This window comes from Osmia bicornis, chromosome 3, assembly GCF_907164935.1.
Source record: "Osmia bicornis bicornis chromosome 3, iOsmBic2.1, whole genome shotgun sequence".
Lineage (NCBI taxonomy): Eukaryota > Metazoa > Arthropoda > Insecta > Hymenoptera > Megachilidae > Osmia > Osmia bicornis.
The window spans coordinates 6,736,926-6,764,225 of NC_060218.1; the positions used below are offsets into that span (position 1 = coordinate 6,736,926).

General features: G+C 36.4%; 3 protein-coding genes across 9 annotated transcripts in view; 2 read left to right on the forward strand and 1 right to left on the reverse strand.

The window, feature by feature from the left end:
* Positions 1-19: 19 nt before the first annotated feature.
* LOC114871083 (40S ribosomal protein S24) lies at positions 20-3,303 on the reverse strand. 2 transcript variants are annotated; one of them, XR_003788492.2, is made up of 5 exons: positions 3,205-3,303; positions 2,771-2,839; positions 2,306-2,629; positions 1,070-1,144; positions 20-244 (listed from the first exon to the last, which is right to left on the reverse strand). XR_003788492.2 is itself a non-coding variant. In XM_029176550.2 (4 exons), the coding sequence occupies exons 1-4, from the start codon at positions 3,205-3,207 to the stop codon at positions 242-244; spliced, it is 399 nt and encodes a 132-aa protein (XP_029032383.1). In that variant the 5' UTR covers positions 3,208-3,302; the 3' UTR covers positions 20-241. The 2 variants fall into 2 exon arrangements, 1 of the variants encoding a protein (XP_029032383.1); XM_029176550.2 differs by lacking the exon at positions 1,070-1,144 and having other exon boundaries at positions 3,205-3,302.
* Positions 3,304-3,840: 537 nt separating this feature from the next.
* LOC114871455 (dnaJ homolog subfamily A member 1) lies at positions 3,841-8,641 on the forward strand. Of its 3 annotated transcripts, none has more exons than XM_046285124.1 (5): positions 3,841-4,012; positions 5,737-5,943; positions 6,028-6,322; positions 6,397-6,736; positions 6,817-8,641. In XM_046285124.1, the coding sequence occupies exons 2-5, from the start codon at positions 5,812-5,814 to the stop codon at positions 7,244-7,246; spliced, it is 1,197 nt and encodes a 398-aa protein (XP_046141080.1). In that variant the 5' UTR covers positions 3,841-4,012; positions 5,737-5,811; the 3' UTR covers positions 7,247-8,641. The 3 variants fall into 3 exon arrangements, with proteins under 3 accessions (XP_046141080.1, XP_029033210.1, XP_029033220.1); XM_029177377.2 differs by having other exon boundaries at positions 5,754-5,943; XM_029177387.2 differs by having other exon boundaries at positions 5,757-5,943.
* Positions 8,642-8,989: 348 nt separating this feature from the next.
* LOC114872008 (mucin-19-like) overlaps positions 8,990-27,300 on the forward strand; it is a 263,340-nt gene continuing 245,029 nt past the window's right edge. For 2 of the 4 annotated variants that reach the window (XM_046285261.1, XM_046285262.1), the window contains exon 1: positions 8,992-12,390. In XM_046285261.1, the coding sequence (XP_046141217.1) occupies positions 10,973-12,390 (1,418 nt within the window). In that variant the 5' untranslated portion in view covers positions 8,992-10,972. Of the gene's footprint in view, positions 12,391-27,300 lie in introns of all 4 variants that reach the window. The other 2 variants (XM_046285260.1, XM_046285263.1) reach the window with 2 other exon arrangements.

Sequence of the window (27,300 nt, forward strand, 5' to 3'; positions counted from 1 at the left end):
CACAATTAAAATACTCGTGTTTACAAATGCATACATTGTTATTGCAATGAACCTTTATAGATACATAATATATCAGCAATAAGGCGTAAAAAAAAAGGTACAGCAGTGGATTTTTTTTTCATCAAGAAGAATACACGTTTATTCCGTAAAATTTATCATAATCATCCTAAAGTTATAAATTATTATAATAATTTTTACGTCCGTGTTGAACAAAGCGTGGTCTTCATGATGTCTTTTCATTTTACTGTAAAGCAAAAACAAAAAGAAACAAAAATATTAGTAGAAGTTTTATCTCTTAATATTAATCAGTGTTACACCCTACATGCACAAGTCTTCTATTTCTACTAAAATCATGAAACCCAAAATGATGACGAATAACGATACACAACTTTGAAAACAAACAAAGAAAAAAAAAATTGTGATATGTAACAAAGTGCACTGATATTGTTTATCTTCAACCACAACACACTTTCTTCTTATATATTATTCCCTAATAATAAACACACTATTATTTATGTATAATATCTTGTCCACATGTTATGTTGAAGTAACTATAAAACTGATGCAAATAATTAATTTTAATGTTTTTTTATATGATACATTTTTTATACTAAGATACCTTGTAAAATTATAACACAAAAGTATACTATGTATACCGCAGTTCACCAGAGTCCATAACTGCGACGCGCAGGTTGGAAGATGGTGGGGGAACGCAGCAAGCTCTCTGCTAATCGCTTTACACTTCGTTTGGGGGTATCGCCAATCAGGGCGAAGATGCGTACTGGAGATGCGCAAAGAACGAAAATTGGTCTTTTCGGAGTTATGCACTCTGGTGAACTGCGGTATATGTATGTGTATGTAATATAAAATAAATACTACATGCAACTAAGAACCTATTGAAAATGAACTAAATGTATGCTATAATAATTAATATGATAAAATATATACTAAAAATGTGTAATTATATTTTATATTCTATAAGCACCACAATGCAAAAGTATTAAGAAAATAGAAGCAATAAAACAATATGAAAGTGGGGAGACTGAAACTTAGAAGTTTGCATGCTGACCATGTATGAGCATCATAATTAAGTTCCCTCTTGAAGCTTGTAGTGCAAATGATGAGCATTTGACTACTTCCTTCCCTAGAATGTAAATAATAAGCGTATACCACTGAAAGGCATGCAAAAATTATATGTATTTTACATACATATAAAATATATTTAATATGTTTTAAACATCAAATGTATTTTATATGTATTATATACGCATATAATTTTATTATAAGCTTTAAATTATATAAGAAATGATAAATCTGATCATTCACATATCCAGTCAACAATTTAAAGAATTGCAAAGTAATCGTATACCCTAAAAATACTAAACTTGTTTTTATCCATAAAACAAAGTATAATAATAATATGGCATGTAATTGTAAAATAATAAAATGCACAGTGGAGCCTCTGTTTATCATTGTAAAAGAGGTTTATTTAACTGAACGATAAATATCGAAACATAAGATTTGAAACTGAATGCAATAAACTGGATATGCTTAAAGTTTAAAACTACTTTAAGACGTTAACCCTCGAGCGGCGGTGGTCGGGTTAATCGTGACCCGCATCTATGAAAAGTGCACACCGATGCGTTGATTAAAATTAGACATTCAAATAACCAAATGAAAGACTTTCATACATCGTAAAAATTTTATTTAACGAAACAGTATAATACCTATAAGATGAAAATGTAAACAAATTCCAGATTAAGATTAGGATCAAAAACTCTAAATCATACGTTCTGCTCCGCAATCCGAGGGTTAATACGTTGACTGAAATATACATAATGTGTAGTAATCTAATTTTTAATAAAAATAAGCAAAACTATATTTCATTTATTTATCAAATATATTTAAAATGTTGCAATTAAAAAATGATTCCAATTGGTTGAAAGTAATTCACATTACATATATTACAGGTGCATAAAATAATTTAAGAGAATAAATGTAGTTGTTAATAAAAAGATATAAAATATGTATGCTTCCACTTTAGAAGCATAAACATAAATAAAATGCTTTAAATGACCTAAATGAATGATTCCTTGTTAAAAATTATAGCGCAATGATGCATATTAGAATAAAAAAAAAGTAAATAAAGAACCCATTACCAAATGAATGTACAATACATACTCCATCACCAATTTATCATTTATAAAGAAAAATTAAATAAATGTACAAATATAAGAAACTTTCATCTTTTTGTTCATAAATAATGTAGCTCATAATTAAAATAACAGAACTAAGACAATCTTACCTTTTTAGATGCAGCTCCTACTTTACTCTTCTTTGTACCCCTAACTTTCTTCATCCTGTTCTTACGTTCTTTACGCTGTTTCCTTGTTTGCTTCTGTTTCTCATATAGTCCATGCCTGGCTAACCTGTACTTAGGTTCGAATTTTTTCGCAAAGTCTAATGTATCATAAACCAACGCAAATCCAGTTGATTTGCCACCCCCAAAGTTTGTTTGAAAACCAAATACAAAGACTACATCTGGTGTAACTTTGTACATTTTGGCAAGCTTTTCCCGTATTTCTGTTTTACGGACCGACGGATGGCCCGGGTGGAAAACATCTACAACCTATAAAATAAACGCATTGCTTTATAATTAAAGAATTTATGATAACCATTAGCTAACTACTACTCGAACTTAACGCCATGTAATAGCAGAAATTACTATCTTCGGGGAATAAAAATAAAATTTATATATACAAATACTTACCATTTGTTTTCGGCATAATAGCCGATTGCTCATAAACTTCCTGGTTCTAATCGTCACCGCGCCTTCCGTCTGTAAAATAGAACCATATTATAAGGTTATATTTTGTTTAATACTATTTTTGTTACAGTTTCATTATTTTCAACTGTAACGAATAAATAAATGTAAAAAATAGTTTTCTTTAAGAGTTCATTAACGTAGTTAAACTACATATTTTCATTTATATTTTTATTTTCATTTTATTTATCAATAACATTTGTATTCTGGATAGATATATCCACATTATAATCATGTGCATGTTAAGTACTAATAGAAATGGTATTTGTGAATTATATTTATAAAAAGTAGATAGTAATGTACTATTAATAAGTTTATAAACCAATAATATTAACTTTTTTCAATGATTAACAAATAATTTTGCGATATAAATTACATACCATTTTGCTTGATTAGTGTACCGCCAGCAAAAGGACGGATGCGGAAGCGTGTTGCGCTATCTGTGATCGAACACATTCACAACAGTTCAATACAATAACTAAATAGTAACAATTTTTATACCTTTCTCAATTGCATTTCAGTTATATAATGCAGTTTATATAATCTGAGTAAATATAAGATATTATTTAACAGAATTGAACATCTAAGTGAATGTAAAATGATTACAATTTTAAACCTATTCTTGTTCCCTACAATTTAGGGATTTTAGGATCGTTTACCGTAAAATCATTAAAATCGTTTAAAAAACGTTTAAAATACGTTTATATTACTTGGAAATAGTGTTAATTATTGCAAAGTAACATTTAAAAATTTGTTAGCATATATGTATTTTTTTGAAATACAGATTTATTTTCATTTACAACTCTTATTATTAATATAAATAGTTTCACCAACTCGTATTGAGTTAGAATACATAAAAATTGTAATTAATTTCCTGATAAACTATTATTTTACGATAAAAATAAATGTTTTACAACGTTATCGACAGAATACAGGCGTATTCATTTTAGAAATTCTCAGGAAGACCGTAATTATATTTGGCGCTGTTTGCACTTTTCAGTCTATCTGATTGGTTCTCTTTAGAGTAACGTCCATTACTCTTCTAGGAAGTTTCGAGAACGGATACGAACAGTAATATTGGTGGGAGTTCTATGCGCTTGCAATAGTTCGTCAAATACTATTACGTGGAGTGAGACGAGCGTTCTTGACGCACGGATATTTTCCACGAGCAACTTTCTGCTGATACAGGTAAGATCGGATGCTAATCATTACGAATTGAAGACTTGTAAAAAATATGCGCAGATGGCTAGAATTTTCGCTTTTGAATCATGCGATCGATTACAAGCTATTGAAATATTTCTCGAAATACGAATTTTCAGTACGTTAAATATGCAAAAACAAATTATAGCAGAATAGTTAAAGATATTGAAGAATATCATCACGATTTTAAAGTTGCCTCAATGATTATTAAACTTGAAGTAGTCTTTTGAAGGTTGAATAGTAGATCTAAGTACACTTAAGCATATTGTATATTACGAAATATGCCTCAATGAATTTTATCATATACGCTGCGCTCGTCCATGACTCGCACTTTACGTTGAAAAATGGTGGATGTTCCTATTGCCCTACTCATGTCAGTACAAAACGTGGTTGAAGTTGCCAAATATATCTGTCAGTTAAAATGTATTAACTTGTATTCATAGCTTTCATTTTTACTTGCACAGTTTAAATTATGTACTGATATCGATCTTCTCACCTTATAAAATTATCATTTTAATATTTGTCTTTTTGTCTGATCTTCAACCGGCAGTCCATGTCTTCCGTAAATATATATGTATGTGTGTATATGTATACGGGTTAGCAGAAAGATCTAGAAAGTGTGGTGTTCTTTGTTCATGCCACGGTGGAACAGTACGATACGTTGAAATCAGAATTTAATTTCCTTTTTTATGTCAATTAATTATATTTCATCGACTTAAAGTGAATGTCGCCGCCATTTTGAAACCAAAGACGCACATGGATACAATTTACTTGAGTATCGAGACCCTGCAGCTGAAATTACTCCGAGTCTAATACGTATTGATGAAAATATTTTGATTCAACTTAAATTTGTTTGTAAAGATTGAATTTTTAAACATTTAAAAAAAATTTTATGGATATACATATGTTAATTGTGTTATATAATTAAAATGGGAAGTATTTGAAGTTCAAGGTCGGAACAAAACAGTTCCGTTCTCAAATTGCGTTATAATTTGCTTATATATTTGCAATATTTTAATATCTACGAGCAACGTAAATGATAGAAAAGTATTTTTTATAATACAAGATGCACATATTTATTTTGCAGTTTAATGCTACATTTTGTATTGAATTATTAATATATTGAATGAGTTTTAAATCATGCTATATATACAATAGATTCGTGATGTGTTTCATGAATTCCTAAATTGAATGATAATCAATGCCTTTTGTAATGCATTTGAATTTTCATTTCCATTAATGTTTTTCTAGGAAGAAGATTTGATCACTAATGCAAAGTAAACATTTTGTTTTAAATATAAAATTATTGATGTTTCTTAGAGAATAATTTATCTTTTGCAGAGTTCTTAGGATTTTATTTTGTTTTAAATAAAATGTTACATTTGTACATATATTAAAATATAGCATATAGTTTTGTTTACAAATTGAAACACTATGTAATATAGGTATAATATTTTCTAGCTACTAGGTATATAGTTCTAATCCATTTAGGTATAATGTAATTAATATATAATGTTTATTTTAAATGTATATATGTTTTGTGTTTACATCAGAAATGATTATTAAAGTACTGAAAGGTTTATTGTAATTAAAATGAAATATGAAATCATTAATAATTCTACTAATTTTAAGAAACTATCAGTATAATATGTAAAAACTCTAATTTGTAATAAAATTATAGTACATGTAGTAAAATTGAAATAATATTTTAGTTTTGTTTTGTTATTAGCAGAAACAAAGCTAGTGTAATTACATCAGCACAGTTGGTAAGGAACACATAAGTGAAAATGGTGAAAGAGACAACATACTACGATGTCCTTGGTGTGAAGCCTGGATGCACACAAGAAGATTTGAAGAAAGCTTACAGGAAGCTTGCCCTCAAGTTTCACCCTGACAAAAATCCCAATGAAGGAGAAAGAGTTAGTAGTATTTAATCATTGACAACATAATGTATTAATTAATTATTATGAAGATTATTTTGCTAAACTTCGTTTTGATTACAGTTTAAACAAATTTCGCAATCGTATGAAGTATTATCGAACCCTGAGAAGAGAAGAATTTATGATCAAGGTGGAGAACAAGCTTTGAAAGAAGGTGGTGGCGGCGGCAATGTATTCTCCTCGCCTATGGATATCTTCGATATGTTCTTTGGCGGCGGTTTCGGAAGAGGTAATCGAAGGAGAGAACGCAAAGGTCAAGATGTTATACATCAATTATCTGTTTCACTGGAGGAGCTGTACAAGGGCACTGTTCGCAAGTTAGCTTTACAAAAGAACGTTATTTGTGATAAATGTGAAGGTTTGTATCGTTGAACTCGATCTGTTAACAATATTTATGTAAGAACAAGAAATATAGTTTCATCTTTTTGTTAGGTATTGGTGGAAAGAAAGGTTCTGTAGAACAGTGTTCTACGTGTCATGGGTCAGGTCTACAAGTTCAGGTGCATCAGTTGGGACCAGGAATGCTGCAGCATATGCAGACTATGTGTGCAGATTGTAAAGGTCAAGGAGAACGTATAAACCCACGTGACCGTTGTAAACAATGTGGTGGCAAGAAAACAATAAGGGAGAGGAAGATTTTGGAAGTTCATGTTGATCCAGGAATGGTAGATGGACAGAAGATTATTTTCAGCGGAGAAGGTGATCAAGAACCGGACTATGAACCAGGAGACATCGTTATTCTTCTCGAAGAGAAGGAACATGAAGTCTTTAAGTTAGTATTTTAGTCATTGTAATTGAATGGTACTATATTATTTTTACGTTAATTACATGTTTACCGATATATCATTTCAGGCGTACACGCAACGATTTAATCATGAGGATGCATCTAGAACTCGTGGAAGCCCTATGCGGGTTCCAGAAAGTTATACGTACTTTAGATGGAAGAGATTTAGTAATAACATCATATCCAGGACAAGTTATAAAACACGGAGACTTTAAGTGTATTTTGAATGAGGGAATGCCGGTTTACAAAGATCCCTTTACACATGGCAGACTTATAATTCAATTCGTAGTGGATTTCCCAAAAACTATAGACGCTGCTGTTATTCCGACGCTTGAACAATGTCTACCTCCGAGAGAAGAGGTTATTATTCCAGAAGGTGCGGAAGAGTGTCAGCTTACGGATCTGGATCCGGAACAGGAAGCTAGGCGAAGAGATCAGCGGCAAGCATACGAAGAAGACGAAAGTGGTCCTTCACGAGTCCAATGTGCCACACATTAAAATGATTACATCAATTTTACAATAAATATGGTCATTCTTTCATTTTTAACTTCTATCCCATTCGCTCGATTCTGATCGTATGTATTAAGAGAAGAACGAAAAAATGCGGGCATATAAAAAGTTCTTCAAGATGAACGAAAAGAACCTGAAACGTTTAGACATGTGCACCACTGTGAAGAACCATACTTATGGAATCACCAACGACTCTAATGCAAAGATTACAACGCGGATACTGAATCGTATAGGAGACCGTTGCTAGTACCGTTGATGATATATTTATCATCATTCCTGAGTTGAACTATAAATTCTGGTGGAAACGAGTAAACTGATTACAATTAATTCATTGCTTGCTGTAGAAAAGTATTGAAACAAAAAATGTACTTATCATTAAACACAGTGATAAGAAAATGATGAATTTACTCAGCATCTAATGCAACATCGTGTAACGTTAGTAGTGAACAGAAAACATAATCAATTGTATCCTGTAATGCTAAACATTCTAATTAACTTCGTCTATTTGTGATTTTATTTCTTTATAATTAGCAATTTTTCAACACTGACACGCGCATATCCGAATGCTAGAAATACAGTTAGACAGTCGAGTGAAATTAGTACATTATTTGTATTTTGGCTAACCTGATGTTTTTTTAAATTATTCAGCATTTGATTACATTTTTTTTCTTAATTTAATTCAATGTTTACACAAGTAACGTTGATGGTCATGGAAGTAGTATGAAATGTGATGAACGTACTAATGTAATAGAAATAAATAGTATAACATTTTTCGTAATATTAATTACAAACTTCGAAATCCGCTTTTTTTTTTAGTGAGACACATTATTCCATTACATGTAATGTTCAGTTTATTTAGGTATTTATCACTGGCATATGACTACGCTAAAAAGATACTTTGTTAGTCAATATTATTAAAAGAAATCACAGGTTCCTGTATGTGTGAGTGAACTACTGCGCGTATTTGCAAATATCATTTGTGTAATAAAAAAAAAAAAAAAACGTTCCAATATTTGATTATAATTACGATACTGGAACTGAAAGTATGATTGATTTTCTTAAAATTCTATTTACTAACGTTAGCAGAAAGCTGGTTTTTGTATAACATTTCTAAATGAAACATATTTCGCCTGTTCATTTCTCTACTAAATCAGTAATGCGCGTGAACAAATGTCCATTTTAATGAATCGTCTCTGCATTAAATTAAATACGCCTTCGAACATTCACATAATTTACTGTATATAAGGTCATGTACTCGTCCGCAATTACTATAGCAAATTTAAATAGACGCGTATTATAATCTTATTTATTATAGATAAATTGGTGATTGATTAGTACGTTTTTGAATCGTCTCAAATAAATTGGAAAAAGTAAAATGTCAAATATATCAAAATACTTATTGTTACAGCACTTGACCTTTTAATCCTTTGTCATGATTAAATTTTTGTTTCGTTTATTATTTAATTTCTCTAATTTAGTCTAATGTTAGTTCAGAATTACATCTATACAAATATTTATTCTTTAACACTGTAGTAATTGTTCCATCAATGTTGTTTTTATTCTTTCTCTTTACGAAAAAGAGTAATAATTCATCGTGGATGTATAGACGGGAATTAAGTACATTTAATATCGTTCATGAGAGGTAACAATGTTAACGTGCCTTTGAGTTACGTAGAATAGCCTAACGATGGCGATATAATCGCAGCGAGGGTCGATGTTTTTGTAATGTGCGTATACGAGAGTGGCCGAAAGCCAGCCGTCGAGATGCCGCAAAGGTTTCTGGGTATGCGGAGGGAGCCATATTTTTCCAATATCAGTTACGCGAAAACAGCGTACGCATAGCATCTGCAGAATGGAGTTTCGTTCAGTAGCCTGTGTCGAGGCAGTGTTTTACACAAGAAAGTGATTACGAGCCAGACGACGAGAGATCAGTGCAAGAAAGCAAGGCAACTGTGCTAGTCAGAACATAATAAGCCGACGTTTTCAATGCGATCAAGAAGTGAGGTTCGGTGAAAACGATGAGCGCGGCCCGCGCAGGTGTTCGAGTCGAGAAGAGGGTTAGTTAACTTAACCCGAGTTCGTAACCGCGACCGGTGGTAGTGGTGGTAATACTAGTGGTGGTGGTGGAGGTAGCGGAGGTGGTGGTGGTGGTGCTACTGCTGCTGTGACGATGACACAGCGTCATAACACGACGTACGTCCGTCCGTGCGATTTAACGCGAATTGTTACGGCAATATAAAGTGTTTTTTGTACCGAGAGTGCATTCGCGCCATTACCGATCGAGCAAGTCGTGGCTCGGTCACGATTAACCTTAATTTATTCAGTGTTGAAGATGATGGTTTTTATTTTGTAGTGGGTGAACGAAGATTTGGAGTATCGTATTTTTTTTAGTGACAGTGGTTTATGGATGACATAATTGTGTGTCATTCATAGTTCCTTCGTTGAAAAGTGCGTACATGTGAAACGGAGCAATCAGAACTGCGACCGCGAATAACGCGACGGGACCGTGGCAATGACACAACGACCTTAACGACTTGACTTTCTTGTAACGTTAAAATAATTCTTCTTTATAAGTATTAAGTTTCATCACCAAAGTCGAAGTGAAACGTTGCTCGTCGGCATCCGTAACGTTTCAGATATTTCTTACGGTCAAGATAATTTTTCAGTGTAATCTACACGCGTCACGAGTAACAGCGTGTTCAAGAGTTTAGGTTAGTCGAATGCTTGGCCCCATTGTGTTGTTCCGACGCGACCGGATTGGTGAACAAGACAAACGAGTGAGCTGTCGCTTTATAAATCGACCTTGCGAATGAAAGCAGAAGCGTAATTTCCTAATAAACAGTGTTATTCGCTTGTTATCCGTCAAAGCGGTGCAGGGTATAAAAGTTTCAAGGAATTTATTTCTACCATTGATTTTACTGTAAATATCGCCAAATTTATTTAAACAAATATGATTTATATACTTGAAATAAGTAATTCTTCGACCGCACAGTGCTCGTTTACGATAGAAATTTGTGAACCGGTATAAACATTTCCAGAGGAACATGAATTAATGCTGTTAATAAAAACATCGTTTCAGAATGAAAATAAATTGACCAAACGAAGAGTTTTCGACGCGCTGTATTATTTTTTTACATTTTTCAACCGTTCAAAGAATAAAAGCTAACATCAAAATTTTTCTTATAATCTCAAATTCAGCAAAATTTCAAACAATCAACAAGGTTACTAGCATGATAAAGTGTATCGATCCGAAAAGAGAGGTTAGACGGGCATTGACCGGTGAATAGTTGGTGTCTGTCGTCGTCGGATATTCTCCAATTTCAAAATCTTAGCACCGTTATCGTATGGCGGCGATCAGCTGCGAGGGAAGTGTTTCCGAGCATATGTGTAACTTAAAAATTTTCAACGAGAATAGTTAAGAGTGAAAGAACAGCTGGTGAACTATCCATCTGGCATGCCCTACGCGGTGAAGCCGAGGATGTCGAGGAGCAACGAGAACCTGCACGACAGCTGCGTGATTGTAAGCATCGGTGAGCGTGCGTGGCCAGGAAGAACGACCGAGAGAACGCGGTGGGTTTCGGCAGTGGCAAGCGCGTGATTATTTCCGTTTACGGAGGATGCGGCAAGACCTTGAGGTATCTACACGTAGGCGTTCTACCTGCGTTCCAGTGATGTCGGTGTCGGGGTTACTTGCAGCGCTGCTGGACCTGGACCATGGCCGGCAAGCCTGAGCAGCCGTCCACGCACCCTGCTCCCCCGAATCACGGTCATCATCATCATCATTATCAACAACAGCAACAGCCACAACAACAACAACAGCAACAACAACACCAACATCAAGAGCAGCAGCAACAACAAGTGCATCCTCAGCACGCACAAGGAATTCAACAAAATAGCGTTCTAGTCTACGTTTCGGGGGAGAATTTTGCGTACGCGACGGCGGTCGGTCAGAATGCCGCCGCCGCTGCTGCTGCCGCTACCGCAGTTGGCTATCAGTCTCCGCAGCAGGCGACGTACGCCGGCATTTTGCCGCCGCAGGTGGCGACGGCGGCGGCGACGTTTCCCGCCAAAACCGCCATATACTGTAATGATAACAGCGGTGTCGTTGGAGGCACGGCTAACAACTGTTGCCGGCTAAAGCCGCTCGAATATGTGTCCGCCGATGGGGACTCGAGTCGAACGCTGCGATCTTTGTCCACGGTTAACGCGGAAGACGAGGAGGATTACGGAACGATCATCTCGAACAACGGTTTACTCTACAGACAGACCAATTTGGTTCAAGCGATCAGCACGTCCGCAACCACGACGATGACGTGCGCCGTGTCGACGTGCGACAATAAAAATCCAACGAACCGAAGTCCGCTGGAAAACGATGCTAACAGTACCGAGAGTCTCGCGGCGAACAACGTAGAACCGATCGGCAGGGTGAACGGAAGTGAAATGGTACCAAACAAATTGTTTTCATCGAGGATTCACGGTGAGATTTATCCTCCCGGAGCGAGACTGGCAGACGGTTACAACAATACCGGTAGAATCGTCCAAGGGAATAATGCCGGGGAGAGTTGCGTCGGTCTTCTGAGCGACGACGCTTGTGTCGCGTACGCGCGTCAGGGAAACGAAACGTCGCAAACGTCCGCGAGTGTTTATCAAGGCGATAGTGTCGAGCAACGCGTCAATATGGACGAAAAGAGCCGGCAGCAAGACGGTTACGATAATCAGGCCGGCTCGTCGCTTTCTTCGTCCTCGTCTAACGTCGGTGTCAGTGGTGGCGGTAGTGTTGTTGTTGTTGGTAGTGGTGGTAGTGGTGTGGCTAGCTGTGACTCTGTTCGATCCGATACCGGTGAATCGTCGACATATAGTAGCTTGAGCAGTCCTGAAAGTCAAAGTCAATCGGCACACGACGGTTTGTCTACCGCGACGGTTAACGGCGGTGGTTCGTGCGCGCAGCAGGCTGCGCGTCAGCCGCCACTGCCGCGTATCAACAGTTCCAACAACAATAACAATACCGTGCAACAAAATGTGGTGCTGACGATGAACGGTAGTGCAGTGATTACGCAACAGCAGCAACAAACGATTACCGTGCCACGTGGATGGAAAAGGATATGTACCAACGGGGTCATCATTTATATCAGGTGAGTCTCGTTTTTTTTCTTTTCACCTCTTTCATTCTGTGAAACCTAACCTTTCACTATGGCGGTCTGTTGCGCATGATGTAATCCAACATTTTGTCAGATAATCGTTCGATATTTATCTGAATATTTTTGAGGAAAATTTATATTCTGTTGTGATTCACAATTAATTCTACATTTTAATTGGTATATATCTTTTTATTTATTTTCCATTTTTCATCATATATTTGCATCACGTTGGTAGTGAAAGGGTTGACAGTTCATATATTCAAGAGATAATTTTGTTTACTGTGTTGTCATTTTGAAATGAACATTTGTTACATTATAAAGGAATATTTTTGTATTAGATGTATATTTAACATGAAAATTTTGACAAATTTAAATATTTAAACAAATTATTGCTTATTTATAAATAATAATTTAATGATCGGGAATAGAGAAAATAATTCGAAATGGAAGATAACGAAACTTCATTTCTTATTTTTTAATTATGCTTCCCATTTATATCAGTAATTAAAAGACACCCTCTATACATCGTGAAAAAATGGCACCGAGTACATTAGTTATATTCATTACGTATTGTAAGGAATGAAACGAGTAGGACAGAGAAAGTTCTCTGATATCGCGATATTCAGAATTGACTTCGCCATCAGGGTTTATCTTAATGGTTTGTGGGTTAGTAGCATCGATCCGCAGTTAAATACTCCAGCTCGAACTTTAATTTTGCTAATGGAATTAAACTGCGTCCAGTTCGAGCAAATAAGATTAGCAAAGCGACCAGTAAATTAGGATAAAAAGTTAGAGACACTACGGCACGCGATATTCCCTAATAGGAAAAGTCACCGAGAAAACAGGACCAGGGGATGAGTTGGTTCTTTCGAATAGTTTTCAGCATTTTGCTTATCAATTTGTATTAAATGTTTTTAGAATACTCCATTTCATATCAATGAATAGTGTATACTATATTTAAATCTAACAGAAAATTTTATATTTAATGGAGTAGCTATAATTGTTCCAATCACTTTGATTTTATTTTCTAATTATAATATTAATGCAAATCAGAATTTTTTTATGGTTCTTCGGATTATGAGATCGGAGCAACCCTCAAATTTTCAAACTAAACATATCAGACTTCTCTAGGAGAAATGGTAATAGGGAAGCAGGAATTCTCAAAATTTTTATTTTGACGATATTGATATTAGAAGTGATTTAGAAACAAAAATAATATAATTTTTAATTATTAAATACTGTAAAATTTAGTATATAACTAAGAAATATAATAATAAGTGGTAGGGTCAGGCTGCTATCCATATTTATGGTCATTCCCCCCGAAGTTGCTTATGGGGAAAGGCGAGAATTAGGTAAATCACCATTTTTTCTAGAGAAGCCTGAAGGTGACAGTATTTTTCCATCATTAAAAAAGAAAAAGAAATAAAGAAGTAATGTACGTTTGTATCGATAACAAAGTATTGAACGTAACGAGTGTGAGAAAGTCTCATCACCTAAGCAAAGATACTCGGTGGATCTTGAAGATATTAGAAAGGTTTCGTCCCCTTTCTGTCCTTTGTAATCTTTCCCGACGTTCCAGTGAAAAACACGAATTTTCTGGGCTCTCCGTTGAACGCCCTCTTTCCTGTCGTCATCCAGCAGCACGTGGAAAAGCGAAGGCGTCTTCCTTCTAACCCCTCATTGTACTTTTATGGTTCTTTTCAAAGTCCGTTCGAGGGTCACTTTCATCTTTTTCACCGCGCCTTTTTTACGGCTGTCTCTGCAAAGATGTTACGCGTCCCCTTGCTTTCCTTCCTCTGCTTTTCTCCTATTTTGAACACTTTACCGACTAGAAATCATTTAGTGATAAACTTTTCCATATTGACAATTAGTGCACGAGAATTCTTCGACGAATAACAATTAATTCGTTACCTGATCAAAATATTAGGTTGCAAAAGAAATTAAATAACGAGTTTTGTTTCTTTCTACCCCCCCACAGGCATACTGGGTCACTGAGTTCTAGACGAAATTTTCATTTCTCAGAATATGCCTACGAGTTTTTATTTTTATTGCAAAAAAGTTTAAATATTTCACTTAAATATCACTTGTATGTTAAATTAAAACCTTTAATAAATATCTCAGAATTTTTCCAAATTTTTTTGAAACCTAGAACAATATAAAATCAGACCTGGAAATAAAAGACCCAGTTTGTCAACGGAGGGTTCAGCTAGCATTGAAAGGAATAGTATTTTTCTAATTAATGAGCTTGACGAGTCTCTTAATCATCAGTAGTAATTTTGAATAATAATCATGAAATGATTTTCTGGAAATTTATTCAATAAGAGAAATAATATACATATGTACGTGTATTTCACAATCTATTGTAAGTGGTAGAATTAATTTTCTTAGGATTAAGAAAAGAAGCAAATGGTTTTCTAAAATCAATCCACGCGATCTAAAAGTATTTTGCGAGCGAAAAGATGGTCGTGAGGATCCTCTAGGGAGAATAACTCGGCGAGCAACGGGGTCCCGACAATCTCGCAACGTGATTTTATACGGATCACCTGGGATCAGCTGTGACGAGATACATCCACCTTTGTGTCGGAACGAGGGAAGTCGATTCCTCGAGGTGTCCTGTAAGACTCAAAAGGGCATCGCCTCGTGGCGTAATCGTGCCTTTGGTAGAGGAGGTCTGACCTGCTCTGTCCCAAACCTCGTTAAAACGATCCTTCCTGGCCTGGCAAGAGTCACGGTTTAAATGATGTTTAAAGGGACCCGGCAAACAATGCTTTGCAGTCTGCAACACCGACTGACCGTATCTCCCTAACTCTCTTTGGGAGGCGCATGGTTATACACTCTGATTCGTTCTTTACCTTTCGTCTTCTTCCTTTTTTATTTTCTCTTGAAACTGATTCGAGTGCTTCGCGTCTGGTCGTTTCTGTTTACCAAATGTTACGAACAGGAAGAGACCCCTTGTTAACCGTGGGAGAAGGCTGGTGGTTGAAGCCATACGGTTTAATCTGTTGGTTTAGGAGTTTATTAGTAATTGAGTATGCTAGGATTAGTTTCTCACTATTTGAACGTGGGATCGACGAAGAAAATAATAAAATATCTTACATAAATTTTTCTTGGAAATTTTCAATTTTGTTTATTTTTAAATTAAGGGTCAGGTACTCCTTTTGATTTTCAGTCAATATTAATACTTTGATTGTTGCATTATGGAATTAATAGAATTTGAAATTTCAGATTTCTTTTGTATATTGAAAAAATATTACCGAGAGAATCATATTTGGGAATTCTTGTACTCCATATAATTACCAGTTTTTAGAATTAGTAACAGTAGTAACTCTAAATTTCAATTTCCTCTTAATTATACCACACCTAAGTTTCACTTTTTGAATTTTACAATGGTAATGCACGGAGTTACAAAGCTAAATATTAAAAATATGTATAACAAAATTTGTATCGACTTCCTGAAGTGCCGAATCAAAAGTGACCCCCAGAATTCTTCCATAGAACCAGTTGCATAAATCGTCGATAGAAAGGAGGCACGTTCGATGAATTCGTCTTACGCTCGAAAATTCTGATACCCAAGACAAATTGTTTTTGTCTTGTCGGATAAATCGTCGATATATCTTGGCCCGTTGTGTAGGGGGCAAGGATTCCTTCAAAGATTCTTAGACTTCAGCATCCGTCGTCCGAGGCGATGTATGGCGGGACAGATTCTCACATCGGCTGGTGTACAGGAAGCGAAGGAATGGTCGGAAGGAAGGGGATGAAAGGTAAGGGAGAGCATATAGGAAGGGAACAGGAATTTCGTTGAACCGCGCTGTTCGTGCGATCATTGATTTACGATGGTACGTCGTAAATACCGCCAGTGATGTACGACCATGCCTCCCTTATCCCTTACCCCTGCGTGTACCTTCCCCTAGTCCTTCCATTGCAAGTTTCTTCTTCGATCTTCTTTCGCCTTCGCCACCGACGTTCCCTTTACAGACCTCTTCTTGATTTATAATACCTACAGGCCTGTTGTCTCTTTTCGTTCTCTCTGCTCGTACATACCTCCTAGGTGTTCAGACTTCGTTCCCCTAACCTTCTTTTCTCCTTCTTTCTCTTCTTCCCTTGTTCACCAGTATTCTCTGGCTGGTATCAACTTGAGGGTTCAGCATTGACGTTCTTTTCTCCTCTGCTCCGTTTGTTCATCTTTTTTTTGTATTTTGTCCAACTGCTATCTGCCACCCGCTATTTACGTTCAAGTCGTAAATGTCTAGTTACTATTAGATCTACCAGGATTTATTTGATTTTTTTTTTAGAATTTTGATTCATTTTTTAACACTCTGAATGCTGTGTCTCTTATGTTTCCTCATATTATGGATTAGATATTTTCTTAATTATGTAATTAGAAATACTAGTAATAGATAATCTATTATCTATTCTTCTTCTTACTAATTAAATACTAATTGAGAAATAGATAGATAACCTAATTAGAAATATTGATAATAGATTGTACTTGAAATGATAGATAATTGAAGTAATAAAATATATTTAGAATGCAAATATCAACAGAGAATTTTTATAGTTGACTAGGTTAACACCTGAATTATTATACAAAGGGTTAAGTAAATTTACATTTAAAAGGGCAGCTGTGAGATATTCACTGACGGATAACAATTACAATTTTAATTCAAATAGATAATCATTGAATGCGGGCACTTTTCGTGTTTCGCGATGCGTTCATACATGACCGACTTTTGATGGATGTTTCGGCATGTTTATTTTCAATGTAAATCTATTTAAATGAACGCTATTGCGTCGCAATCTGCGAGATTCAGCGCAGACACTTGGAATTGCAATTATTCTTGCCGGAGCACTTTTGAATATTCATTCGGATACTTACTTTGCATAGCGCTAAGTGGCAGTATGAAATTTGTAATTGTACCACGGTAAAGGATAATCCCATACGCGGTTTTCATTCTACGACCCGGAATGCGTTTAAACGTTACATTTTCATGATACACTCTCATTTGTATTTTATTTCCTTTCTTTTTGCCGGTTGAAACACAGGATAGTGCTCGAATATCTTCTTCCCTGTGGAATAGCAATTTGAATTTTAGATTTGCACCATTGTTTATTTCAAAATTTTACTACTTATTAAATGGAGTAAAATTGAGATTAACAAAAACATTATAATTAAATAATACATTATTAGGTGAAATTAAGCTAGGGAAATTGGTCCACCCCCCAAAATATCCTAGGTACACCATTAGTTAGAATGTGTATTGAATTTCTAACTGAGTATTGACCATTGACTGTAAATGACTGCTTTATCAAATAATCTCGAAACCTAGTTGCATAACACTGTTATAAACAAGTCATTAACCACGTGGACGCTTTCGATAGCTGTTTAACCAGGCGCAAATGACCATTGTTCACTCCAACTTTATAATCATTCGACTATTATTATCGATTACTTGAATTTCGAAACCATTCTCAAACAACAATATTAAACATAACGAAGAAAAATACTTTTCATTTCAACTTCAAATAAAATTTCTTCGAGTCTCCATAATCCAAACGCTCTGCTTTCATTCGTCTTCATATACCCTCTTGTTATTCTCATTTGCAACATGCCATTCCACCACTGTACAGTAATTACGCTTTCTAAAAAGCCTCTCGCCACGGCATTTAATCTTCCTTCTCATTTGCAAGCGTTGTCTTTCGATAGAAGCGTATTCCACCTCGTACCTGCGCGTGTTGATGTACGACGTCTATTATCGAGCGAAGAATCGGCTGCTCGTTTGTAAGGCAAACAACGACAAGTGTGTTGTGCATGCTATTCCAGGGGAAAATTAGGTACTTATGTTAGAAAAATCAATGGAGATCGATCGAAGGAAAGAAAAAAGAAAAAGAAAAAAAAAAGTAACGAGGGATCGACGTTCAGCGAGGATGGCGCGTAAGGTGGAAAAATTAAGGTTACCGGCACGAACGATTAGGCTAGGCCGGTGGGTTCTGAAAGGCACGTGAGAAGGAAGTGGCGCGGGGACGATGAACGATGGGTCAGCGGGGGCTCACGAAAGGGGTGAGGAGAGATTAACAGGAGAGGAGAGACGAGAGGAGAGAACAGAATGAGCGATAGTTGCGCAACCACACCTCCGCCGCCGTCGAGCGGCGATTACGCAAACGTGATAATTAATTGCCAGTGTTCCTCTGTTTAATGACTCGTCAAGTCGTTTGCTAAACACGCCAAATCACCGGTACGTCACGAAAATCGCTATACAGGTGCATCGTTCCGTGTCGAAGCTGTTAATTCCACGGCGTAGTTGCATAACCACCTCTAGCGACAAGATCATCTTTTACTTTTATTTTTCACCGACACAACGCGACCGGTACCTTTCTCGCGAACTCATTTTCTGCGCTCCACGCTCGCTCCGGGATAGTTGTTTAGGGGTTTTAGCGTCGCGCCTCGTTGGCTTTATAGTGCATTTCGAATGCAACGATTCGTGGAACGATATTTCTGACTCATCGATTCCTTATCGGCGTCGTTAAAATACTGTGGCTTGTTAAAACTAGTGATGCAATTGCAATTTTTTTAAAAATTTCATTTTAACTCTTTATATTCTGGGTATTTTTTTTATACAGTTCTTTTTCCAATCGATTTCTATTTCGTTTACCGATAGGCTTTGGTGACGGAAATCATCGACGCAGTCTATAGAATAAAGATTTGATTATTATTTTAATTAGTATTCTTAGAAGTACTTATAAGGAAATCGTGGGTACAGGATGTATTTGTACAGTTACGAACGAGCACCATGATAAATAATAAATGAATTATTTTTGAATAAGGATTTTGATATTTACAAATTATTTACTGTTTCATTTATTTCTTACTAATTAAAAATGAAGGTTATTTAGAGTGTGCAATAATTAATATTCGTTTCATGCTAATGATAAGTTAATTGCAATGGTAATGAGTTGTTTACAATAATTTTTAAAATGAGCATAATAATTTGCATATCAGTTAACAACTTCAATTTAGAATTCAATTTCAACTTTGTTTGTGATATATTATTATACTTACAGGCAACTAAGGACATGTTTTAAAAACTCTTTGATCTATAAGTACACAAATATTACATGATATGTCATCGATGACTAAAAGGGTAGAAGAATAAAATAAAATAAAAAGTTGTTCACCATAACGTCGGTAGCGTAACAGTTAATCTCACTGCTTACGAAACCGACGGTCGCGTGTTCAAATCTCCCTGGGGGGTGTCGAATTTTTCGTCCATTATCAACAAGCAGAAAAACTCGAATCAATTTTTCATCGCGAATTTTCCAATCGTCTCTCATTTTTCCCGATATATTGTCTCTCTGATATGAGAAAAAGAAAATTAATAAAAAGTTTTCCGTGTCGTCGCCCGATGATGAATGAAATAAATTGTGGCCAGGGTTCAATCTAGCAGAGGAGGTACACGTGGCCGGGGTACTTTAGTTACCGCGATGCTCTACCTCGGGAAGGTCTGAGATAAAGTCGCTCCTTCGATGTTTCTCTCGAAGAGGATGCCTCTAGAAGGGCGATCCCGTAAATGGGATGCGGGGAAACCAGAAACAGCGGTAAACCAGCCTCTATCCACCGTGGACGCCAGCAACCACATCTCTCCTCTCCTCTTTCTCCCTATCCCCCGTTTCGTAGTGTTCGCTCATTTTCACGTTTCCTCTTCGGAGTTCTGTCTCCGATGTTCCTCCTCTCCTCAGCAACTTTCGTTCCTTGCGAATACGAGAGTATAAACGGTGGGGAAACTGGCGGAGGTCGGCCGGTCATACCGATGGAAATTCCCGCGACTCGCAATTTCAGTACAATCTGCAAGCCGTCCCTCCTATTCACGCTCGTATTTCGTGTACGTTCGAGGTCGGGACGGAACTCAATTCAGACTAATCTGACTCTGGTCCGTTTATTAAAACTGAGGGCTTCGTTGTTAATATTCTTTTTAGAAATTGTCCTTCGCTCGTTCATTTTATTTTTCCATCTCGAGACATGGATTCCCTTCTCATTCATTACGTAAGGTAGAATTAACCGTGCAATTGCAGTTTCATGTCTCGTTTAAGTTTGCCGCAATTGATGTTAATCGATGGTAAAGTGGCATTGATTTTAACGACCGCCGCGCAGGAATGTCTTTTCATTAAACGTTCGATCGAAGTTTCGGCGAGTAATACGCGAGAGAGCCAGTTGACCCTATTTTCGTCAAGGTCTTGAATTACTTTCGAGACGCATTTTGTATTGAGTAATGGGGCTAATTATAGTTTCCACTTGTTCAGAAACGAGCTCTGGCTCGATCGTCGAAACACATTCTTGAACTGTGCCGAGTTTACGGGCTTTTAAATTATTTCCTCGAATCAATTTGAATCTCACTTCTGAACAACATCGGTTAAATCTATTTTCTGATAATTAATATTCTCTCTGATATAAAGTTACTTTTCTAGCCAGTGATTAACGAGAATCGGAAGTTTTTACTTCCTTATTCGTGCCAACTTGTTATCGTTTCTTTGACGTGTTTCTTGTACCTTTCGATTTCTTTTTTTTTTTCTTCTCTTTTTCTCTTATTCCCTTTCTTTTCTGCCGTCGAAGATCTACCCGTAAGAGTACACGCGGCGGGTAATTTATAGCTGTGCTGATTGTACGCACTACGGCGCCGCGTGGCGTGTTTCTGACTCGATAACATCGAGGATACGCACCTGGTTCTGTAGCCTGATGTGCGCGTGTATCGTATGCTCGACGTTTCATTCTGATTAAACAAAGATACTTTGTAAACATTGTTACGATAAGTCTTGGTTAAATACTTGAAAAATCTTCGTTTACTCGCGATCGCTTGCGAAATGATTTTTCACTCGTTACGTTGATGTAATGTATTTTTTTAACACCAGCCTCGAACATTGATTCTCGTTACCAGTTTCATATGTGTGTTTAAACGCTACAAATTGTACAGTATCGAGCAAAGTAGACTTTACTTGGGAAAATTGTATCATAGGGAAAGTAGGAATTTTCAAAATATTAATTTTAATGATATTGATATTAAAAGTAATTTAGAAAAATAATTATGTAATTTTTAATTAATGGAAATTTAAATGATAACACAAATATCTAATGAAATGAATACGTAGACTTATACATACATATGGGCCCCCCTTCCCCTATGTCATCAGTCTCCTCCGAGACGCCTAAGGGTAAAGACGGAAGTTTGGGGAAAGGGTGATCTATAGTGAGGGCCAGAGACCCCGAAATCCCAGAACTCGGGGATTCAAGGGTGCTTACGAAGGAGATCAGAAATCTTGGAATCCTTGGAAGCCTACATACAATTTTTTAGGGGACGGGGGGTCCACCGTGCTCGATACTGTACACTGAAAAATTGAAGATTCCTTGTTTTATTTATATTAGAGAACCTGGGAACTCATGAAAGCCTAGGGAAGGGGGTATCGTCATTTTTCCAAGGGAAGTCTATGACTTCTTATTTTAATTCCCAGAATTAAAAAATGTTCAGTAATACAATTTAGTAATCATAAATTTTATTTTGGACAATGTTGAAAATTTTCAGTATTTAAATAAAAAATATTCTCAGAATTGAAAAAGAGATCGCGCAACGGGGGATTAATGTGTTTATTTTCATGGTTCCAATGTTTTCGTCGATTTTCTGCCATCGCAGTCGACAGGTTGTGATTTTGATCTTGAATCGTTATCATCGATCCAGGGCAATTACGGGCGTCATGTGAGCATTATTATTGCACGCTGGGAACTAAATTAAACGCGTAGGAGCAAAGGTAATTTGTGCTGATAACGAACCACCCACACGAATGTCGTGCGTCCGCATAGAAACGTACCCGATATTCGAATACTCTTGTATAGTTTCACGAATGCTCGTGATAGTTTCTTAATTGCGTTAACCTTACAAGCTTGGTCGCAAGAATTCTTCGTTCCTCTTTCGTTTAATCAACAACTGTGTCGCCCTCGTGTTCTACATACTTTAACGTGATAAAATTTCAAAATGGTGCTCGATAAGTGTAGAAAGATAATGCAGCTTATCTCGTGATGTTTATACGTAGTAATTTAGTATAATTTACACGTTGTCGTGTCGATCGTTTTATCGGTGTGTAATTGGTGAATAAATTCGACGTGCTTTCATACACGAGAGCGGAGAGAAAACGAGATGTAGGCAGGGGGGGTCATTTGACATTGTAAATATCGATTACGAACGGTTTTACGTGACTGCTTTTAGACGGTTAACCGGGAATATTTTGACCCGTTACCATCCCGGAAATTAATATTCTCCGACCACGAATAACCAGCCGTATTAGCGATTATAATCGCCTGTAACTACGTTTGCTCTGGCCGGATACACGTACGCCGGGATTAATTTTAAATGGCAGACAACGCGAGAGATCTTTGATATTCCAACTATTTACGGCGGTATCGGCGTGCCTCGTAAAAATTCTATGAGCCCCGTTTAACCGAACTTCAGATAATGTCGCTTTTAATTTTAAAGCGCCTTTTAGGAGGGACGATAAAACTCTTGCCGTTCGCTTCGCCTACGATTTATAGCAGTGAATTTTTATGCTTTACGTGTAACACTGTATCGTTACGCTCTCGTTTTATCGGTTGCCTCGTACAGGATGTTCCATATAATTGGAACAAATTATAGTTAGAAGATAGATAAACATTTAATTAGGCAAAATTAATTGGAGCGTCTCATGACTTTAGAGTTTCAACGATTTCAACGTTATCCTTACTTTCTAAAATTCGAAGCTTGTATTTTAAATTTTACATTAAAAAGTATTAAAGTATTTGGGTAGAAAATTGATTAGTTCAAAAAATATTTTGGGAGGATCTCTCCCTGAAGATTCCCTTAAATTAAGATTTCTTATTAAATAATTATAGTTATAAAGCACTTATTAATAATCAAGTATTCATGTAGACATTTACCAAATTGTTTGACTTTGAATTGTTTACGCTGAAAAGTCATACCAGCTTACGTAATTCCTTTCAAGAATGAATAAAGTTATTATTTGTCCTTCGAACATTAATGTATCGTATTTCTGTTTACGAGAGAGAAACACAAACAGGTAATGAATTCGAAGGATTAATCTTTACTCCTTCCTGGTTTCAGGTTTACTACCTGTAAAAGTGTTTACTTTAAATCAACTCAAACAGCTTTTCAAAATTATTCAATTTCCAATATTAGCTTCTTCTGAATATTAATAATAAAAAAAAACCTATTTTGTTTATATCACTTTTAATATTAATATCGTCAAAATTAGGATTTTTAAAATTTTTGCTTCCCTTATATCGCTATTTTCCCTAGGGGAAACCGATCGAACGAGTGCACGTTTATTTCCTCTCGTTCGGTTAATCGTAATTCTGAATTGCAGCTCTCATATTCAGTGATCCATAGTCGCGACTAGATGTGGCTGTTTGCCATGCATTTAAAGCACAAAATAGCGGATTTCCATGCTGTCCACCGAGACGTGACTTTAATAGCGTAAAGAATGGAAGGAAAACATTTCGGTATCGGGGATATGACAAAACCAAGGGGGATTTATTCTATATCGAGCTCGTTGTTTTTACCGATACACGATCTGAATTTATCGCTTGTTGACGCATAAATTCATTCGTTTACGTATATCCACTATGTGCACAATCTTTCCTCTCTCTCTTTCTCTCTCTGTATTAAATTGTTTCCATAACTTATAATCGAATAGTTTCGACGTGAAAGTCGAACTGCATCTTCGTTCCTTTTGCTTCTGCTGGCTTGGCGAATTCAATTTAGTTTCAATTGGCACAAAGTACCTCGCGAGTTTTCTCTCTTCAACCCGTTTCGATTGCCGTGCACAAAAAAGCAGAGCATATTTCGCTGATTTTCACCGGTACAAATTGCGCGCAAGCTGGCTTGTCCATTTCCCTCTTCTCCTACCGACGTTTCTTAATCGAATGAAATTAAACGGGATATTCAGGCGAAAATAATTTTTAATTGAAACGAGCCAGCAATTCTCTATTAAGCTTCTCCCTTTTTGTATTACGCGATGGTGTTTGTATCTCGATATTCGAGAACTTTTGCTTAATTGTTGGGATAATTAAAAATAAAATCATTAAGTTTCGGTAATGATGACGTGCATCCCATTTAAAAATCATAGGAAACTTGCCTGGAACATTCTGTCTGAAGTATAGAAATATATTAATGATAAAATTCAAAGAAAAAATAAAATTGTTTGCTAGAATGGCGAAATTTAATCTCCAGTAGCGAAAGGGTCGACAGAAAAGCCTTCTGATATCAATAAAAATAATATTTCTGCCGTCGAATCAATAAGAGATCAACAAATTCATAAAAGAGTATTTTTAATTGAAAATGTTCGCAGAGCCGTGCTTTCAACTTTATTTCAATCCTTTGAGTTTCAACGGGCAACGATAAAATAAAAATACACAGAAGTTCCGTTGGAACGTTTATTCCCGTAATCGCAAAAAGAGCACGTTCACCACCAATAGACGGGTAAAACAGCAAATTTTCCGTTCTTTCCTCGCAATTTTACGGCTGCCTTTGACCATGATTTTCTCGGCCCTATTTACTGAAAGTGTACGCGGGTCGCGTTATTTAATAACCGGAAATAACTACGTAAAAGTTCAGCCGGCTCGTCTGTTCGCTCCCTCGTGGGAAGTTTAACTTCTCACCCTCGCTAGCTTTTTTTCCTCTCCCACCCCCCGTTTTCTCCTACGAGTTTCCTTCAACTTTCGATAATCGTGATATTTTTCAAACGGTACTAAGTTTATCGCGCTATGGTTTCGCGAGGATGCCGCTAGGAAATATGAAAGTTTATTAAACGAGCGTTAAAGAGGAAGCGAAATATCATAGTAATTTATTTAAATTATTTCCGGGGGCGACCCTGAGATTTCGGGGATCCGAGGCGAGCCCCTTCACATTGACATAAAAAAGTAACTCAAATAAAATTTATAAAATTAACATTAGAGCTTGTACAACTAATTTAGATTTGCATTTACATCAATTAATATTCAAATAAACATTACTCTTCTTGCATTCTTAGACACAAAATCGTCTTATGAGGGCCCTGATTATTCCAGCAATTTATTTGATAAAAGTTGGGAAAAGGTATTCGAGCAGTACACAATTGTTAACAAAATAATTGTGCATATGTGTATGTTACATTTGAAAGCAATAATAATTACATTAGCATTTTGCTAAAACATCATCTGGAACTAGCGACAGCTAGTAATTTCGTACACATAGACGTGTTGTAGCTGCGAAAATGGTTCGATTATGTCTTCAACATATTCTAGAGCAAGCTCTGAAATTACGCGATTAAATTCACATTTGCTGCACGAGTTGTAACGCATTTTGCTTTCAGACTTGATTTATGGCACACATGTAGTCGCGGTACGATCACGATCCGTTCTCATAGTAGGTTCAAATTCTATTTAATGTGTCGAGAGGCGTGATGGGAACATAAACGCCACGTTTGCTTTCATATCAGATATTCATTTCTTCATCCATGATATTTTTTTCACGATTCAGTAGAATAGACTTTTCATATTCTACCTTGAAGAAACATTAACCTTTCGTGCAAGAATCTACCCCTTTTGAGAACGAAAATATAATCAAAGGGGTGTGTAAAGTAAATTACAATATAAATATAAAAATATTAACACTCATTTTTTTCTGACAATTGCATTGAATTATAATTAATTTTCAACGAATAGCTTGAAAGTTTCATTTCGTTATAGAAGGGTTAACAGAGGGTTAATTGCATCGCGTGGGCTCAGGTTGTTACAATCGGCGCGGGAAAATGGTAAAACGCATTGTTCGTCGATGCGACGTTTAAATGTTTATCGAACGTAGAGAGTGGAGAAGGTGGAGGGTGATATTTTTAGGGTGACGCGGCGACGCAGTTTCGTGATAATTACTCGAGAGAAGGGCGAGCATTGAGCGGAAAATATCCGCGTTCGTGTCGGAAAAAAGGAAGCGAGGCAAGGGAAACACGAAAAGGATCGGGAGAAAACGACAATCGTCTCGAAAGTAATTGGCGCGACGAACCGACTTTGCGATTCGCCTTTTAAATGCTTTTTTCTCTCGACAGAGTATTTCGACGCGAGTGAACTGGCTTCGTTGGGGAGGGGAGGGATGGTTTTGTGTAAAAGGGCGGTAACCGGGTTGACGACGAGAAACGGGAGAGAAACGATTCGAAGCGAGTAGGTAGCCTGTCTAGGCGAGAAGAGGGTGTCAGGAGAGAAAGAAGGAGAGCAGCAGAGGAATCGAACGAGGAACAGGAGAGATAGGGTGAACAAAAAAATACGTCGTAAAGCCGGATTAATCCGTGGCGGTCTCGGCGTCGCCGTCGACGCTGCCGCCGGTACTCATTGATTGCATGAAATCGGGCTTTCCTGCTTTCCCATTGTCACGTACAGGCACGCGAGCGTGTTGTTTTCTGCCTACGGATAAATTGGCAAGTGTGCGTCCCCGTAATCAATAGGCAGATCGGCTTTGTCGGTGGGCGAGGGTGGATGCAAGGTCGGCCTGGCTTGTACCTCACGTGAACATGTACACCCACGCTGCTAATATGTATACATGGGACCTTTATACAGAGCGTTGAAAAAGTAATGCTTATGGTTGAAACAGCTTTTCTAACGATTTCCAAACATAGACACCGTTAGAGGGTACTACCCTTCATTTTCCATCTCGACATTTTAGATTTTATTAAATTTTTACTTATCCTTATTTAATAGAAATTGAGATAGTAATACAAGACAGTGTTATTTATTTTTGAGAAGAATAAAGTTATAAATTTTAAGTGATAGCTTGTATCATATTATTTTAAATTGATCAGTCAGTCTTGACCATGAAAGTCTTAAACATAATATTCAAGCTCAAA